Below are 17,577 nucleotides of genomic sequence, written 5' to 3' on the forward strand. Positions count from 1 at the left end.
TTGAGGCACGGAGGTTTTCAGGAATAGGTTGACAGAATGGAAAAAGAGTTTGTACAGTAAATACCTGTACACTCTTATTCTCCTGGAGGATTTGAGCCAGGGACGAAGCCCTGACTTGGTCATAGTATTATGCCTGTAAAGGCAATGACGCCTGGGCAAAGCTGCTCTTTTAGAGAGAAGCCCTCCCTTCTATTTGCAGGTGGGCGCTACAAATGCTTTGTGCGTGGATGAGATGCTTTTCCGTTAGTGGTGGCATGCAAACACACAAGTCTTCGATTCAAGAGAAGGGCCTGCTCCTCAGCACGCTCGGACACCGCGGCTGGAGTCAAACATCTCAGCTTTGTCCATTTGTCAACGTCCCTAAGTTGTACAAAGCTATTTCCTCGCTGGGTTGGATTTCCAGTAGCAGACGCCTCGGAATTGCTGTGTAATGCCGAGCCGCAGCACGCCGCGTGGCCGGGGCGCGCCTGACACCGGAGTAGTCGTAATGCAGCACATCTAGAATGACCCAGGCTTAGTGCTAAGAAATATTTATTTAAAAAAAATGAAGACATCGTAGATGATGCCAGTCACAGCAAATGATCATTAATCACCTTTGTTCTTGAACAATAAATTATGACGTGGAGCATCGTGCCCGTTTGGAAGAGGTTGCCGTGGACGTGCACTGGGGAAGATACAGGCCCAGAGGTTTTCTAGCCCCTGATCTTCACACCAGTGGTTTTCAGCTGGGCGGCTCCAGCGTCCTGCACCCGCTGGGTGTTCAGTACATGGACCGAGGCTGGCGAGGCTTCCAACCAGCCCCCGCCACAGGCAGCGTGGGCGAGAGGAGCCTGGGAGCCCCTGGTACAACACCGGGAACTGACAGACCGGGAAATTCTATTAATGCACAGGAACAGACAAAACACGAGATATAAATATAACGTCATGGTCACAGAGGTATAAGTAAACTAAATGCTAAATGCCAACATACAGTTTGCTTTTTATATTTTCAGATGTTTCATCACATTTTTTGCAACGTATGTTACCAAGTATAAAGCGGGGTTTGAAAATTTAAAAAAACTACGTTAGAATCAATTTTACTTGGTTAATTAGGAAAGAAAGACTATTATGAATTGGTATGGTACAGTTACAATATTTGGTCTCTGAATTTTTTTTAAAAAACATGAGTTTCACAGTATCAAAAGTGCTTATTTAGAAGAAATGTAGTGTAACAACAGTGACTAAAATTGTTGCATTTTTGATTATGAATAATTTAGTGGATGTAAAACAGGTTACTGCAGCATTTTTAAAAATTGAACAGTGCTCAGTTTACATAATTTCTTTTCTCTTCATAACAATAAATATAAATAAATTTACAAATAGTAATACTGCCTAGCACAAGAATAGACAGAAGCACAATACACAAGACTATAAACAAATCTAATCTTTTTTTTTTAAAAAATCCTAAAAATAGGCATAATTCCTAAAATCTTCTAGCCAGCGATCCGTTTAATAATTCAGTAGTACCACTTCTGTCACGGGGTAAGGACTTCGTTTTTAAACCTAGACATAACAGTTGTCTGCTATGGGTTCAACTTTTCATTTTTAGTTTTTTTACTCCTTTTTTCCTACCTCACAACAATAAATTAACAATAGGTACGTCAGAGAAGTGTTAGTGGTGCAAGTGTCTCCAGAAACTGTGCGGGGTCTTTGTTCACTGGCAATAGTTATTTGGCAATTTAAGAAAAACGATACACACGGTACATGATCAACCATTTTGGACTCCAACTTGGCGCTGACCAATTCGTTGACTTGCATTGGCTTCTGTGTAGGTGGTGACCAAACAGCGTTCACGTATAAGTCCAGATCACAGTGTTGATTAAATGTATTTACCTTAACTGGACTATTTTTTAGCTCAGTTACATTCCAGTGAAAGTTCCTGCTGACCAGTGCCTCCCAGGTCCTTCTTGAGAGCTCACCAGTCCTGCAACACAAGTGTCTGTGCCCTTTCCTCAGTCTTGCCACGGGTGAAAGTGGTTCTACTAGTAACAGTCTGATTTATTTTGGCATCACGTGCCGTGTCCCAGTAAATAGCCAACACGTTCCAAGCGTCTGCAGGAGGAGCTCTTTTATTGCTTTCGGGTTGGATTTTAACGGTTGGGAGAAACTGGCTTCTGAGTCAGAGGTCCATGGAACGGTGCAAAACTCAGAGCAGAGCGATGGGTTTGTTGCCTTGGGGGTTCATGTACTGAGCTGCCGCTACGTTGTCCAGCGTCGTGTAGGTGGTATAAAGGCCGGTGACCTGCAAGTCTGAGAAGGAGTGATCGCTGCCGCTGGAGACAGGGGTGAGGCCAGGGGTGCCCAGGTCACAGTCTGAGAGGTGGAGCGGGGAGTTGCTGAAGGCACCCAGGGTATCAAGGCTGAAGCTGTCATCTTTCATTTCCTCCCATATGTTACCTTTAAAAGATTAAATTCTGGTCACAGCAACACATCCAACCCGCCCGGGCACTGCCTGCAGGGGTCAGTCCGTAACTAAAGGGCTTCACCCGCTGCTTAGGATGAGTGCTGCTTGCGGGTGGCACCATTTGTAGCGCAAAGGGAGTAAGAGTGTCTGTTCCCCCCGAAACGCCCTGGTTCCAGCAGGAGTCCAGACCTTTCCGGGCAGAATCTATCTACCATGGGCTAACCAGAAACCCAGGGGCCACGCTAGGCATCGCCATGGGCCAGGGAAGTTCTCCTTTTACAGACGGGGAAACCCAAGGCACGAGCAGAGCTATGGTTTCCCGTGGGCAGAGAGATGCGCGTCCCAGATCCAGCTAGTTGGACATCCCTGCCTACATCTACTGCAGTGCACTTCAGCCGTGAAGGCGGTTTGCTGTCCCATCTAGCACAGGGCAGAAATGCACCGAGGAAGGCCAGGGAAGTCACGCTGCAGAGGCCAGCACCCAGCACAAGTTTTTAGCTTAGTTATCTCCCACCCCAGAGCATCCTGCTGAGGACCCTGGTTATATATTCAGCGACTACATAACGACATAAACCATGCCCTCCCCTACCCCACCTTCCTCCTCCCATACCTTGCAATGCAAAATCCATAATGCTTGGGTCAAGAGCGTCCACCTCCGTGTTCATGTCTGCTGTCACGTTCAGGAAGTCCGGAGGCGCGCGTCCCATGGGATGGTGGGGAAGAGGGCTGTGGCTCATGTCAGGCAGAGTATGGAGAGGAGGTGTTTGTGCGGGTGCTGGTGAGTCTGGGGCGATGCGAGCCTGGGTCTGGATCTGGTGATGCAGGGGGATGGACTGCAGCGAGAGCGTCATGATCGGCTGAGGCTGCAGCTGGGAGATGGAGATCCGGCCTTGGGCTGCTGCCATGTGGTTCAGGGTGGAGACCTCAGGCTCTGCCTGTTTGCTGGGCCGCCTGCAGCTCTCAGGTCTGTCAGTGATCAGCTTGTCTAGCTCCTCTGCACAGGCGATACCCATTCCCAAGGAAGAAAAGGGACAGTTTAACCCGTTTGTTCAAGCAGGGCCCGGCCAAAGCATTTCACAAGTGAGCACAGCCACATGCTTTTGCCAGGAAAGCGTCCGTCACTGTATGAGATGCAGCACTGCAGGCAGGCTTTGACTGCGCAGAGAGCAAAGACAGGCCATCTACTTCCTTACCCTTAGCCCTTGCCCTAGTTGACTTCCATGGTTACCTCTAACCGAGCTAAAGAAATGATCACGAGACTTACACAGAGCAACCAAGCCACCGCCGATGGCAGCTGGCCCACAGCGGCAGAACTAAGCACCTGCAGTAGGTCTCCTGCTCATAGGGATACTCTGAATTCTGCTCGTATCTCAAATAAGATTCGTACGAGAGACTTCTGACAGTTTCAATGGCACTTTTGTTTTTAAGCAAAGGAGAATGTAATTTATCATTGATTGCATGTTACAGATTTTGCAGCAAAAAACTTCAGTTGATTTTGCCAATATTGAGCTCCTGAAAGCTTCAAAACCATGTGTCTTTATAAATAAGAATGGGAAAGTCTTAGTAAAGGGAGAGTTTTGCAGAGGAGCAGGCAAAAAAATGCATTAAAATGTGACACTAAATACTAACACTGGAGGCAGCGTAACTCCTCAGAAGGCCTTGGATGTTCTCCATAGGCTAGCATGGGGGAAAAAGACAATCTATTTTGAAGCTGGGGACCGATTTGCACTGAGGGCTTCCAAAAATAGCTGTCAGTCCCATTACCTCCTCCTGCGGTAGTGTATCGCCCTGTCACACAACCTCGGGGCAGCAGCAATGACTTCATTCAGTGCAGAGCACGGAGCGTTTCAGCCAAGCAGCTCAGAGGAGGAGGCTGTTGCAAGGCGTGAGAGCTCTGCACTAGCCAGCTCTGTTCCATATAATTTATTTCTTAAGATTCACGCATTCCTGGCCAAATAGCCATTTTTCCCCCCTTTGCTCTCATACACATAGCAAAAGCGTAATATAAGCCCTACCTGGGTTAGCCATGCTCCTGTGAATAGCAGCTAAATCCTTCCGCTTCCACTTCTGCATCTCCTCTTCCATCTTGTCGATCTTGGCAGGATTGAGAGCCCACAGGCACCCTTTGCGAGAGGTGCCACTCATCTTGTTCTCCACCTTCTCAAAACACTTATTCAGAGACAGGTTGTGGCGCACAGAGTTCTTCCAGCCATCAGGGGCTGTCTGAAAGATGCAGGAGGATGTGAGCGAAATAAGCCCTGAACAAAGTATTTGTGGCGTTCTACTTCCACCTTTGAGGTGTACGCATACCTTGAAGTAGGGAAAGTGCTCCTTCATGAAGCTGTAGATCTCGCTCACTGGGAGACTGCCTGTTTTGCTGTTCTTCAAGGCCATTGCAATCAAGCAACTAGAGGACAGAGAAATGCAGGAAATAACAACAGATTGCATATACGTAGCCGTCATATGCCTTCTTCTGGTCTAGCAACCTCAGCTGGCTGATCGTGGGATTACTGTACTCAAGTGCTCAGAAGTCACCCTGTGATCCTGCAGCTTTTACTCCTCTCTGCTATTACTCTACCTTTACGCTGATGTCCAGGAACTAGTTTGCTTGTTCATTCCTGCTACCCCTCAGAGGCCGCTTCCACAGAACCCCTGGGCGGGTGACGGGATTTTTGTTCCCTTCAGAAGGAATCAAACACTCTTGTGCTACCACACCTACAGCCTTATGGTCACCCCAATGCAGGCTGCAGGCATCACGCTAGTCTGCTCTCTACTCACCTGTATGAATAGATCGGCTTGGGGTAATGCTTTGGATGCAGTTCTTGGGCAGAGTGAGGAGCCAGGCGTGGCTGAGAATAGTGTGGCTGGGTCCCATAGGATGTGTTGTAGATTGCTGCTGGGCTACACTGTGTGCAGAAGGAAAACAAGGAAAATGTCAGATGCAAAATGTCCGTGGGTATGTAGGTTTAGGGATATTTTATTGTTTTTCTTTTAAAAGAGTTCTAGATATGATCTTGGCAGGTACTTCAAGACACAGACGACAAGCGAATAACAGTACCTGTTGTGTGTTCTGTGCTAGGGCAAACACTTGCTGTGAATGAGGAGGAGGAAAGAGTTGTTGCTGTGTTTGTAAACTAGGAGATGGCTGCCCACCTACAGCATATTGGCTCATCTGCTGAGATAAAGACAACATACGTGTCAGTCTTGAAATTACCAACATCTTTTCCTAAGAAGTGTTGCAATAATAAGCCATCGAGGCCTGCTCTTACGTTTGCTCCATGTGTCGAAATAGAATTCAGTCCCAGGATTCCCTGTGGCAGGCTGGCCTGGACATGAATCATCGCTCCAGGTGCTCCGGTTGAGTGCATATTGCTTGCTACGGGACCTATTTTGGAGAAAGCAAAGGCTGTGAATGTTCACATGAAAGTACACTTCAGAAAAGAGAGCTGACGTTTATTTTTAATAGACGCAGTTGAACACAGCTAAGCTCTGGAGTGGATAATCACACCTCTCTGTGGCTTTCCATCCCAAAAGAACCCAGAGCATTTCACAAAATGCAAAGATGACATCAGCTGCTTCTAACACTTGTTATGCAGGGAATGAAAGATGACAGCTGTTTAACGGTCCACAGTGGTGTTACAGACACAGTATCTTACAAAAGAGAAAAAAAACATATTCAGCACTATCTGTACTCCAGAAGGATTTCTGCTCTAAAGCAAGCAAGATGATACGCTGAGCTCTCTCAGCAGAATGCCTTAGGGAACGAGCGTGTTTACCTAAAGGATGTTCACAAAGGAAAGAAAGGCGTTCAATGAACATATGCTGTAAGTCTGTATGAAGCAAACAGGTATGGGGTAAATAAGATACTCTTAATTTTATCAATGTTGAAACGAACAAGAAAGACTAATTACCTAATTTCAAAGCTGTTGAAAACCTCTGAAATGCAAGTCTTAAATATCTTGGCCCAAGTTCACGCAACAAGGCACCAGCAACTACACTGAGCAGAAAAGCCAATTGGATCCTAAGATCTCTGTCGTGACTGCTAAGGCTCTCTGCCTCTTGAAATGAAGGAAATGTTTCAGCCAGAGCCTTATCAGAAGACAACAGGCTCCAGGTCTTCTGACAGGAAGCGAAATGTAATGCACTTAAAAGGAATCTACTAATAGGAAAGCTAGCCTGTGTGAGGGAAAAGAAAGGAGGCAGTAGGCTGGGGTGTTTAAAGAGCAGTTCTTTAACATCCTAACAGTTTACCTGTCTGTTGTAGCACTGCATTCTGGGCACCAAGGCTAAAATCCATTCTTCCACTGGCCATCTGTTGTAACCGAGGAACATCAACAGATGTCAGCCACGACAAGGACTGTAAGTCACTGGGGAGGTCATCTTCACTCAGCTGGGAGGGGTCAGAAGCTAAGAGTCTGCAAAACAGCATGAAAGGTTAGCAGGGAGCGGAGATGCTGCTACACTGTCCCTGGTAAGAGGGGAGATGACTGGATGCCACAGCTCTGTAGGTCAGCGGGGAAAACATGTCAGGCTGGAATTCTGTTTGCAGAACTCACACGCGACCTTTGGTTTCACAGCTGGCTGGTTGCTGCTGCCCTTTACTTAATCATGTGTTCCTTCATACAATTTGAAACATTTTAGTTAAGAAAACTTCTTGTGCAGTATTTGTAGGGGAAGAAGAATTTGTAGGGGCATAAGAACCTGGAGGAGAAACTGCCTGGAAACAAAACCAGAGCTGATTCATTATTTTCGCATTTGTCAGAAATTTGCTCTTGTTTGGCCTTGATGTAGAAGAAACCCGTCAGGACTGTTAGCCTGGCAATTTTGCATTAACCTTGAAATGCAGTGACCAGCCAGCCTCAGAAGAAGTTTCTGTGCCTAGCTCCTCAAGGGCCTGTGTATTCTGCTGGCTTGAGCACCTGGAGGGGGCTTTTCCCAGCCACTGCACCCCGTCGGTGGGGACGGATCAGCGGAGAGTTGCTGCATAAACAAAACTTTACAGAATGAACTGGTGATCTCTTCCATTCAGATACATGAAGTTATTGACACTTAACAAGGAACCCTCAAGCATAGGAAACTATTTTTTTTAGGCAGTTTTTGACATGCCAAATGATCAGAATGAAAAGGTAGTGACTGAATGCACAATAACACCCAGCCTGCCTTCAGCTGACAAAACCGAGGCGTAAGGATGACAGGCTGCTTTTGGTTTAAAGCTCCGTTTTTGATACATTCTGCATGCTCTGTCCCACCTGTTTTATTTTGCCTCTGATAGAGTGTGTGGTACAAAACTGAAATATTGAAATATATTTACAGTAGTCAAAAATTCCTGTGTGGTCAAAACTCCAATTAAAGTCAATAAAAGAACTATTGCAAATGAAGGGCTAAACTACTTTTATTTATGTTATTTTGCTCATGTTATGTATTACAGAAGTCATGGGTATCTTGAGGAGTAAAGCAGTAATTAGAACATGTCAGGAAGTTATCATCAGATACCCAGGGTAAATCCAAAGGGATTCAGGTCCAGGAAAACATCTTTCTCTTTCAGAAGAACATCGTTTCGTTGGATGTAATTGATTTTGCTTTCAAAACAAATGCTTTAAAGAGCTCTCATAGCTATGTTAAAGCCAGCTGCGTGGTACTAATGCGTGTTCATTGCCAAATGACGATGCAGAAGCCTTAAATAAATCTGGTCTCTTGCTGAAGCATCTTTTATGTTTTACACGATTCTAAATCAGCTTAAAAGAACAAGGCAGAACTCTAGTGCCTGGCTGCCCAGGAGCTTTCAGCTCCTCTATTCATGATTTCCAGAAACACCTATCAAAGTTCCCTAAACTATTATCTGGGAGATCTTTAAAGCAGAATGTAATTTATTTGTTTGTCAAAAGATTTTGAAAAGAAGAAAAGAAAAAAAAAAAATAAAACCAACACCTGACCAAGAGCCAAAAGCTCAAATCCTGGCCAAAAAACATCTTCAAATCTCTCTTCCAGCCTACCCTGTTTTCTTTCTCCTACTGTAGTTATAGTGCAATAATTAGCATTGCCATGGTTACCGCTGTTCAGTTATTTTGTGAGGCCTGGGACTTAAATACATAAAAAGACTATCAGGTGACGGCTCTCCCAGCCCGGAGATTGGCTGGATTGGAAGTAAACAAGAGCATTAAATGATTTGAAAACTGGGCAGGCTCATGTCGTTTGCAACAGTTGGGCCCATTCATGGGAAGCCGATAACCCATTGTGCCGCCAACGACTGCTGCCCGGTGGCACGTGGCCTCGATTGTTTTTGAGATTCTTGCTTAATTGTTTTTTCCCCCCCTCCTCCTTTTTACAAACTTCACATTAATCTGGCTGAATGACAGCCGACACACAACACACATCCACATGCCATCTGGCACCCTGGTCCCTGCCAGTCCTCCCAGACAAGTCAGCTCCTTCAACAAATAACGGGGTCAGATGGGCGGCGAGGGTCAGCACCCACTGCACACGCCTCCTGTCAGGCAATGAATCTGCCACATGCCCTCGCCGCTCCTCCGCATGGGACGAGCATCTCCGCACCGGAGGACCGCGGGAGTCACGGTGGGGCTCAGCAGCCTTCCCGGCTTTAGCTTTTGGGGAAATAAAGGCCTCTGCTTCACACTCGCCCTGGGTGCCCTCATCCTGGTGCTCTTTCTAGACGTGGGAATGACTGGCGATACCCTGGGCACAGCTGGATGCCATCAGAAGCTTGAACTACAACTCTCCTATTCGCCAGTTAGCACCGGGCAGCGTGCCCCTCTCAGCATCCTCGTGATGCAGACCCACGCCGCTCTCTCCTTCTCGCACTGACACTGTGGGTCCAAACGGGGGCAAGGAAGGTGACTGAACTTTTAAGTTGATATAGCAGTCATTAAGCTCCCTTTTAAACAGATACGAAGATGCAATAATACATAATAACTAGACAAAGTGTGCGAGTCAGCTCTTTTTCCAAGACAAAGATGTTTTCCCTTCCCTATTCTAGCATGGCACGGCTGTTCGAATTAGAGTTTACAGTTCTTTTAAAATCACCTCTGGCTGTTCACTTACACATTTTTAAATGGATTTGTTAGTTGTCAGAATAACTGTTTTCATTAATAATGGGGAAAAAAGTATATATAATCAGAATAAAATATTTCACATCTAAGGATTATTCTTCAGGTTGTCTTCAAAACCCATGTTGAAATTTCATATGTCTTAAAGAATGTGAAACTGCTTAAAGTGTGCCCATCGCTGTCTGACTGAGGTGTTTTAAATGCCCAGATATATTCTGCAGCATAAAACCAGCTTATCTCACAGTACACAGGCTCAATGTGTGTCCTGCTTTTAGTGAAAAAATGCTAATCTAACTGCCTCTGGAAAGAGAGCTATGCACAGTAATACCTAACATTTTAATCTCACAGGGTTCAATCTTTCTGACCTGAAAAATTGCCTGTGCCAAGGCAACTACGAATATATAAGTACATACTGTTAATATCGTGTGTACTTTGATTCTGTTCCCCTCCACCACTCTTTTCATCTCACGTTTGAGGGTAAACTTCAGGAGTCAGAGATCCTGTCTTTAGATGGGTGTTCACAGCCCCTGGCACAATGGGGCACTGTAGTAAAAGCAGCCATTTCCTTTCAATGCATGTAAATGAGATAAATAGTGATACGCTATAATTAATGCACACTACTGAAAATGTCCCCAGCTGCACATTCCCCAGGGCTGTCTGGTACACAGGCTAAACTACTAAACCCCTACGAAGAAAAGGTTACAGTCACACCAAACGTCTTGCAAACATGATATTATTTTTAAAGGTGTGGTGAAATGATGCAACTCTATTTTTACCCCTCTCCTTTCAAATCTCTGCAGGAAAACACCCTTCTGTTTCCATGTGTTTCTATCCTAGAAAGGCACCTGCGTTAGTAAGAATCCACATGATGCTGAGGATTTAAGCCCCAGTTCTCCTCTCTGTATCAGAGGATGCTGGCCGCCTGTGAAAAGTGCCATGAGAGCTATGATAGATATGATACAGAAATGCTCGGTGGTAGCATTAGTCTTTGCTATCTGCTCTATCATGCACTGCCTAAAATATTTATCTAATCAGGGCAATAGATCTCAGCCACCAGCCAGCCTGCAAAAGTTTACTTTTCCAGAATTAGGAAAAATACCCTTTGGAATGAAACTCCTTTCCAGATCTCCCTATACTGAGCTCCAGACCTTCCTGCCTGCAGTCACGGAGAAATTGGACTCCTGCATTGGTTGCACCTCTGACAAAGCTCACTAGAGCCTGTCAGCAGGGCAAAATCATCTGTTAGATGTACCTAAAGATACCTCTACTTTTTTTCCCCCCATCAAGTACATCCTGCTGGCACAACAGCTAGCTAGATGGAATGAAATTCATTCCTGGCATAACCTTGAGGGAATCTGCAACTAACATCAGAGTTGAATTTCAATCTATATTCATGGATCTAACTTTACCATCTTTCCTCACATTGAGCTGTTCTAACGAGCTGGATCTAAGGTAGTTCATCACCGCAGAAACCGCTGTCAAGGTGAACTATCCACTTCTACATCTGCAAACACCATAGTATGGTGGACTTGTCACTGTAGGGACCGCCTCTTCAAAAGCCTCATAGAACAGTCTGCCAAACAAGTTTGTTAAGACTGAAGGAAAGCTCAGCAACAACAAGCATACCTTAAGATAGTTTATCTCCAGACAGTTTAGCCAATAACTGGGTGTTTCAGTTTATGATATGGTGTGCAAAGTTACATATTTCTATGCATATTGCACCATTCACACTTCAGAGGATTCTGCTTGCTTGTTTGCTCTGGAATCCATCCCTAAAAGACATAAAGCACTCAAACTGGTTGATGTTGTAGGGCAAATCTAATGCTACAGGTTCTCGCAAAGGGATTAGTGCGTGGTGGCAACTCATCATCGCCTCCGTTCTAAACAAAGTCAGACCAAAACATCGCAGTTGCATTTGGCATATTCAACTTCAACCATAGATTTAAGATGTCTCTCACTCAATGGATGATTTTTATCACTGTTGCCAGCACTGACATCTGAGCTGTTTGCCTATGCTTAAGCAATAAAACTGTTCAACAAGTAGGAGCAATCAGGGGTGACAGATTCTCAATTAGCTGTTTGCAACGGTTTATCCAGTGTGAGTGACAACTCAACAGGAAGAGTCCTAAGAAAATCTCTTCTTGAAGTGGTGATGAGAAACTCTTTTCTTTTGTCTGGGATTACGTAATGTCCTCAGAACAAGCGCGGTGATTTCTCATATGTAAAACAACACAAGGAAAATATTTATGTTTTGTGACTCTTCAGCTGTCTCCATGGCGAGAAGTATTCTCCGTTTTATTGAAGGGGTCAACTTCACCGTCTCCTTTTGCTCCTCACTCGATCGGCTCTGCTCCTTCCCTCTATGCACTTCTCTTCCCATCTTCCTCCCTTGCAGGTGCTTTTCCCCACACTCGGTTCTGTTTTCCACACTCACAACCACCTGCCTCTTCCCTGTTTCTGCACAGCTCCTCTCCTGCTTCAGCCAGCAGCTCTCACTGCTGCTTTCAGCCTGCGATTCCTCTTTGCCTCTTGAAGGCACACCACCCATCCAGTCCCAAACTACCAGCCCGCCTTTCTCCTCCCTGTCTTCAATTTCTTTGAGTAATTTCTGGCCTTGCTGGAAATAAGAACAGAAATTAGGCAGCTTTCCAGGGACAACCAGAAAGTCCCTCCTCAGCTACAGCTCAAGAAACTTTGGATTATAGGAACCAAAACTAGTGAGGAAAAAGCAAATAACATGATTACCCTGTCAGGTGTTGCTGTTCTCCTTTTCTTATACCATGGTTCAGAAGAGAAGACAATTCTCCAAAAACCTTCTGCAAAGGTACTTAGCACTAACAGAACAGGCTATAGATGTGCTCCTGGAGACTTTTATACATTTCAGCTCCAAGTTTCACAACCCCTCATTACATCATTTTGGTATGGGATGAAGGGAAACTGAATTACAAGTGACCTACATGATTTACTTAAGCCTAAGAGGAAGTCAGCAGCAATGTCAGCACTGAACTCCCAACCGCTCGCTCCCTGCTGTGCTTTGCCCACGTAACCATCCCTAGGTTTGGATTTGCCAAATGCAGCTGGTATTTGACTCTGCTTTGTTAAAAAAACAAAAAACAAAACTATGACTGATGTCAAAATAAGCTTCTCCTCAATGCAAAAATGTCTTGAAGTACCAAGCCCTACAGGAATGTTTTCTATTAAAACGAGGAGCATTTTTTTCCTTTAACATTGCTTCAGCTGCTGTTTATTAGCACTGAACTTGTCTATCTGCCTGGGATCTTGCGTACCTATTTACTCCAGTGTAAAGGGAATATAAAATATAGTACCCTTTGTTTTGCACTGTTATAAGAACCCATCTCAATTGCATTACTTGCTGCTGCGGTCATGCAGCAGTTCTGCTTTCCACATGTATGAGATTTTTAAAATGGGTAAAATAAGAGTGGTGTGCCATGAGCATCCGAGATCTCACAGGAGTGCTGAAAAAGTCCAAATTCCTTTTCTGTTTCCTTGTTTTGAACGGGAGGTCAAGTATTATTTGTGAGGTAAATATGAATGCCATTCTGGTTTCACTGGAGGCAGATGAGCCTGAGAAGCCTGCAAGCTATTGCTTGGGTACAAGCCAGTCCTTCCCATCTCTGCCTGTAACTGCAAGACAATTTGAGGAGCAAGGGCCACAATTTTTTTTATTAATACCGATTAGCACATTTCAGGAACTGCATAGGAAACTGTTGAGCTAATCCACTTAAATCAATCCACAGTGGCCTGAGTTTGACTGATTCCTAGGAGGTTTCTCACATTTTTTTGAAAGAATGAAGCAACTACTGTGATGAAATTCCTCCGACACATCGAGTCATTATCTCACTCCCTGTCAGACACACATGGTGTCAAGGGAATGGACACTGACATTTTCTTCAGGAACAATTACGGTTTCGTTAGTTATGCATTTGTAACCTTTTGTCTGCAGAAATTTCCTTCATGCAAACTCCCAGACTCCATCCATCCCCTGTGATGACAGTCAGGAGTCCTGAGCTGTAGCTTGTTCTCCAGAAACCAAAGTGCAAAACCAGATATGAGACTACCACTTAGGAGAGCTAAAGTGTACTGTGTGTCATAAAGATAAAGACTTTTCACCTTTTTCACCACTGTAATGCAGTCACATCTGCAATGTATGGAATACAGTGGTTGCGTGTTTATGTGTCTATGCTTCTTAATATGATTTTGCGCTAAACTATGCTAGCATAAAGTAATTATTACAACAAGAATTTCATCCAACTATTGAATGAGGTAATGAATATAGACCAATTTCTTAAGAACCAAAGGGACAATTAAAATGGGGTGAAGGAGGAAATAGTCTACCAAGATGTTGAATGATTAACGATTGAGTAACAACTTTTGATCAAAAAGACATCTATTTAAAACTGAATTCCTGTTTAACATGCATAGAAAATGCATTGCAAGGCCTTGAAAATACTACATAAGCCTTCTATCAACTGGAAATACATAGCAATATATAAAAAAAAGAAACATGGTCCTTACACAAAATATTGAGCTGCAAAACATGAAGTTAATTTATCGTGTTGATCTAGGGTTAGCTTTACATCTTAAATAACATTATTTCTTCAAATAGAATTATACATTTTAGTTATTTCTTTCAAAATATAGATACCACATTGTTAGATAGAGTGATGATTTGATTCCTTAAATTTGGATTTTCACATATTCCAAATAACCCACAGCAAGTTGCTCTTTGTCTCCCTTCTAATGGCCTGTCCTACACATTTTTATTATATAATATATATGTTATAATTATATGATATGATTTATTATATGATATGTAATAAACCACACATAACTGTACCTACTTTGGGAATGGGATAGTCCCTGAGAAAAATAAGCATGCTGCTGCATTTGAAAACCAAGAACGTTGAATTAGGATAATATTGAGTCTTCTTTGGGAGAGAACTTACAGGTCTGCCAGTGTTTTTGCAGTCTTAGTCCAGGCCCACCTTGGCCTCGCATCTGCCTCCCTGGGGCTTCTGTTGCTCAAGCTCTGCATATTAAATCTCATTCTGCACTTGTGTATATCACAGTAGATCTTTTACTTCTCTTGCACTGGTTATGTATGTTAAATCAAATTAGACTGCAAAGGATAGATTGCATATTTCAATTAAAAATATTACTTGAAGACCACAGCGTTCATGAGCTGAAGGACCTTGTTTCTCAGAGACCAGCTCCAACCCCACTGAAAACTGTGGGAGTTCTCCACTAATTTAGTAGCCTTTGAGTTGGCTCTTATAATTCACACAGCTTTGTGCTGAAATAACCGCAAGCGTGCCACTGCATAGCAAACTTGTAGTCTGCCTATTGCTTTGATTTAAACATCAAAATATTTACACTAAAACATAATGTTAGGTTATTAATTATAATTAACAAGAATAAAGCATTAAGGATTAAAAAATCCCAGTGTGTTACAATTCTCTGCTTTTATTCCCTGAAATGTAAAATGACATCATTAGAAATATTTGTCACTACTACAATTATGAAAATATTGAAGGTAGCGGTATTTTCTTTGGGAAAGTGAGAGGCATCTGCTAATATGAAGTATTACTTTGCATTGGTAGCCAGGCAGTGACAGCACCATAAAAACATAGGCATCGGAGAAGATATGATGGCCTTTAATCATTCCTAGATGGTAGGACGTTTTATATCCCACAGGTGGAAGAGATATTTGTCTAAAATCATTTTACTATGGTGCAAATAGTCCTTGGAGTTTGCATAGTAGTCTAATCCTCATCACTACTCTATGATGTGCTACATCGATTTTACTTCAGATGCTTTGGGTCCACAGAAATCAAAGGTCTGCTAAAATCAGGGATTTTTTCTCCTCATCCATTTAAAAAAAAATAAAAGAAAAAAAATCGCATAGTTTCAAACTGTAAGCATAAGCTGCATGAAAACTTATCAGTATTTGCTGACTTGATCCCCTGCTTACATGCCCACACACTCCCTCCCTTTTCAGTGTTTCCTCCTGCACACTCGCAGGAAAGCCTGGTCTCCTCCAAGTCCAACTGTCCCATTGAAAGATTCCAAGTGAGACAGAAGAGTATTCTCAGCACAGCCCCAGCCTCCCACTCGCTAATTGGAGGCCATTCCCCATTTTGTGGAGCCTTGATGCTCCCCCATGGAGAACTCGGGACTGTGGGTTCCAGTCTTGGACTGTGGTGACAGCAGGAGAGTAAACAGAGCTGATAGAATTTGACAGGTCTATTCTTTTCTTAAAATCATTCAGTCTAAAAGATTTTCTTTTACATAATCCAAAGTGTTTTCTCATGAAGTAGGACAAATACTGCTCTGCATTTATGGTGCAGTTCAGATTTTATGCATTTTTATCAGAATTTGACACTATTAAATGAGGTCAAATAATTCATTTTAAAGCTGCATTAAAGAAATCACAAGTGGGTTAAAAACTTTAGAGAACTGGGATCTTCGAGTTCAAAATGTTTAACAGAGAATTGAAAGTAGTTTTAAAAAGCAGATGACTTCTGAATAAAAGAAGAAACTCTTACAGTTCCTTTACTGGCAGGAAGATAAATCCTATCTTTCTCAAAAAAGAGTGGGTTTTTTTGCAGCTATGAGTTAAAGAATAGTTCTCTCCATAAAAAGGGTCTTTGTTAAGGTGGTATGTTCTTCAGGGCACCGAAGATACAGACTTAAATATAAGTACCCAGAAGTCTCTCTCATGCACATCTTTCATTAAATACCAAATAATTTCTTTACAAATATTTACATAGCCAACAAAGATGCCTAGAGCAAACATTGCTTTAGTAAACAGCAAAACAGAGTTCCACAAACCTTTTTCCACAGTGGCTTCAGAGAGTATAACAAATCACTTGTTGAGCTGCAAGAGGCTGCAGTGCAGCGTTTGCATTTTGAATAGAGAGAGGCTGGTAGAAGAATACCTGCGGCTGACCACTTTTACCCATAGAAATGGGTGAAAACACCCTCAGGCTGGGAGAGAGGCGATAGTCTCTCGCTCCTCGTTTTAAAATGAGGAAATATTTTTTTTTTTTTACTGTGAGAACTGGATCGTCTTCTGTTATTCTGTATTTCTTGGAACTGCATCATGTGACAAGATGTAACCTAACTTAACCCAGTGCACTGTAATTCATGCAGAACTATCCCGTGACTTCTAACAGTACTTTTAAATGCTAAATTGATGCACAGTGGTGTAAGTGAATTATCAAAGGCTGTTGACAACTCCAGGTTTGTTCCCACTGATATTAGAAGATTTTTGACAGAAGTCAGTGCTTTGGAGTACTACCTAAGTACTTGTTTTAATGAAAAGCTCTTCTAGTGTCTATTGCACTTGATTTAGTCTCTCCATGACTGCTTCATAACAATGCAAAATGTGATCTGAAAGGGAACTTTTAAATAATTATTATTTAACAAATATCCTTCTGTGGCAACACTCATACAGTAGAGGGAGTTTACTAGAAGGTCAACCCAAGGCTTTGAAAGTGTATTTATCAAACATAGTTTAGTATCAAAATACTTTAAACAGGAATGCTTCTAAATAAGTAATGCATTGTAACCGGTCACCAGCTTAGAAATCTAATTTAGAGCGGAGAAATAATGCAGTTAACTTCTTTTTTTTTTAAAAAAAAAAAACAAAACACAACAAAAAAAGATAATTTCTATATGCTAAGGGATTTCTTTTAGGAAATAGTGAGAAAACAACATCAGTTAGCAGGCTGTGACAGTGCAGTGCGTATTTTTGAAATCAATAAATGCCTCACCTGTACTCCTGTGAAGGGTGGTGATTTTGCCCTGAATTCCTAATGATTCCTGACATTATGGACGGGATATCACTTTCTATCATCTCCTTAGCAAAAGACAAGAAAAGAGAAAGAAGGCGTTGAGGCAGGAGTAGCTATCCAGCACTTCAGCAGCGGGCAGGAGGCAACAGAATCCCAGCTGAAACCCAGGACTAAAGGAAACTAAAGCCCAATTTGTATTACCTTTACCTCCAGGTGCACTGGTTTTATTTGGGCCAGGCAATGCAGTAAAATG

The 17,577-nt window shown here is 43.1% G+C and overlaps 1 protein-coding gene across 1 annotated transcript; it reads right to left on the reverse strand.

Moving 5' to 3' along the window:
• Positions 1-2,185: 2,185 nt before the first annotated feature.
• Positions 2,186-17,386, reverse strand: FOXN4 (forkhead box N4; the record flags this gene model as incomplete). The annotated part of the gene is made up of 9 exons (XM_082325522.1): positions 2,186-2,436; positions 3,054-3,437; positions 4,459-4,666; positions 4,754-4,850; positions 5,222-5,349; positions 5,502-5,615; positions 5,713-5,828; positions 6,695-6,858; positions 17,304-17,386. 9 exons carry the CDS (start codon positions 17,384-17,386, stop codon positions 2,186-2,188), a joined length of 1,545 nt encoding a protein of 514 aa, XP_082181648.1.
• Between the last annotated feature and the right edge of the window lie 191 nt (positions 17,387-17,577).

This window comes from Platalea leucorodia, assembly GCF_965183815.1.
Source record: "Platalea leucorodia genome assembly, chromosome: 12".
In the NCBI taxonomy this organism is placed as follows: Eukaryota; Metazoa; Chordata; class Aves; order Pelecaniformes; family Threskiornithidae; genus Platalea; species Platalea leucorodia.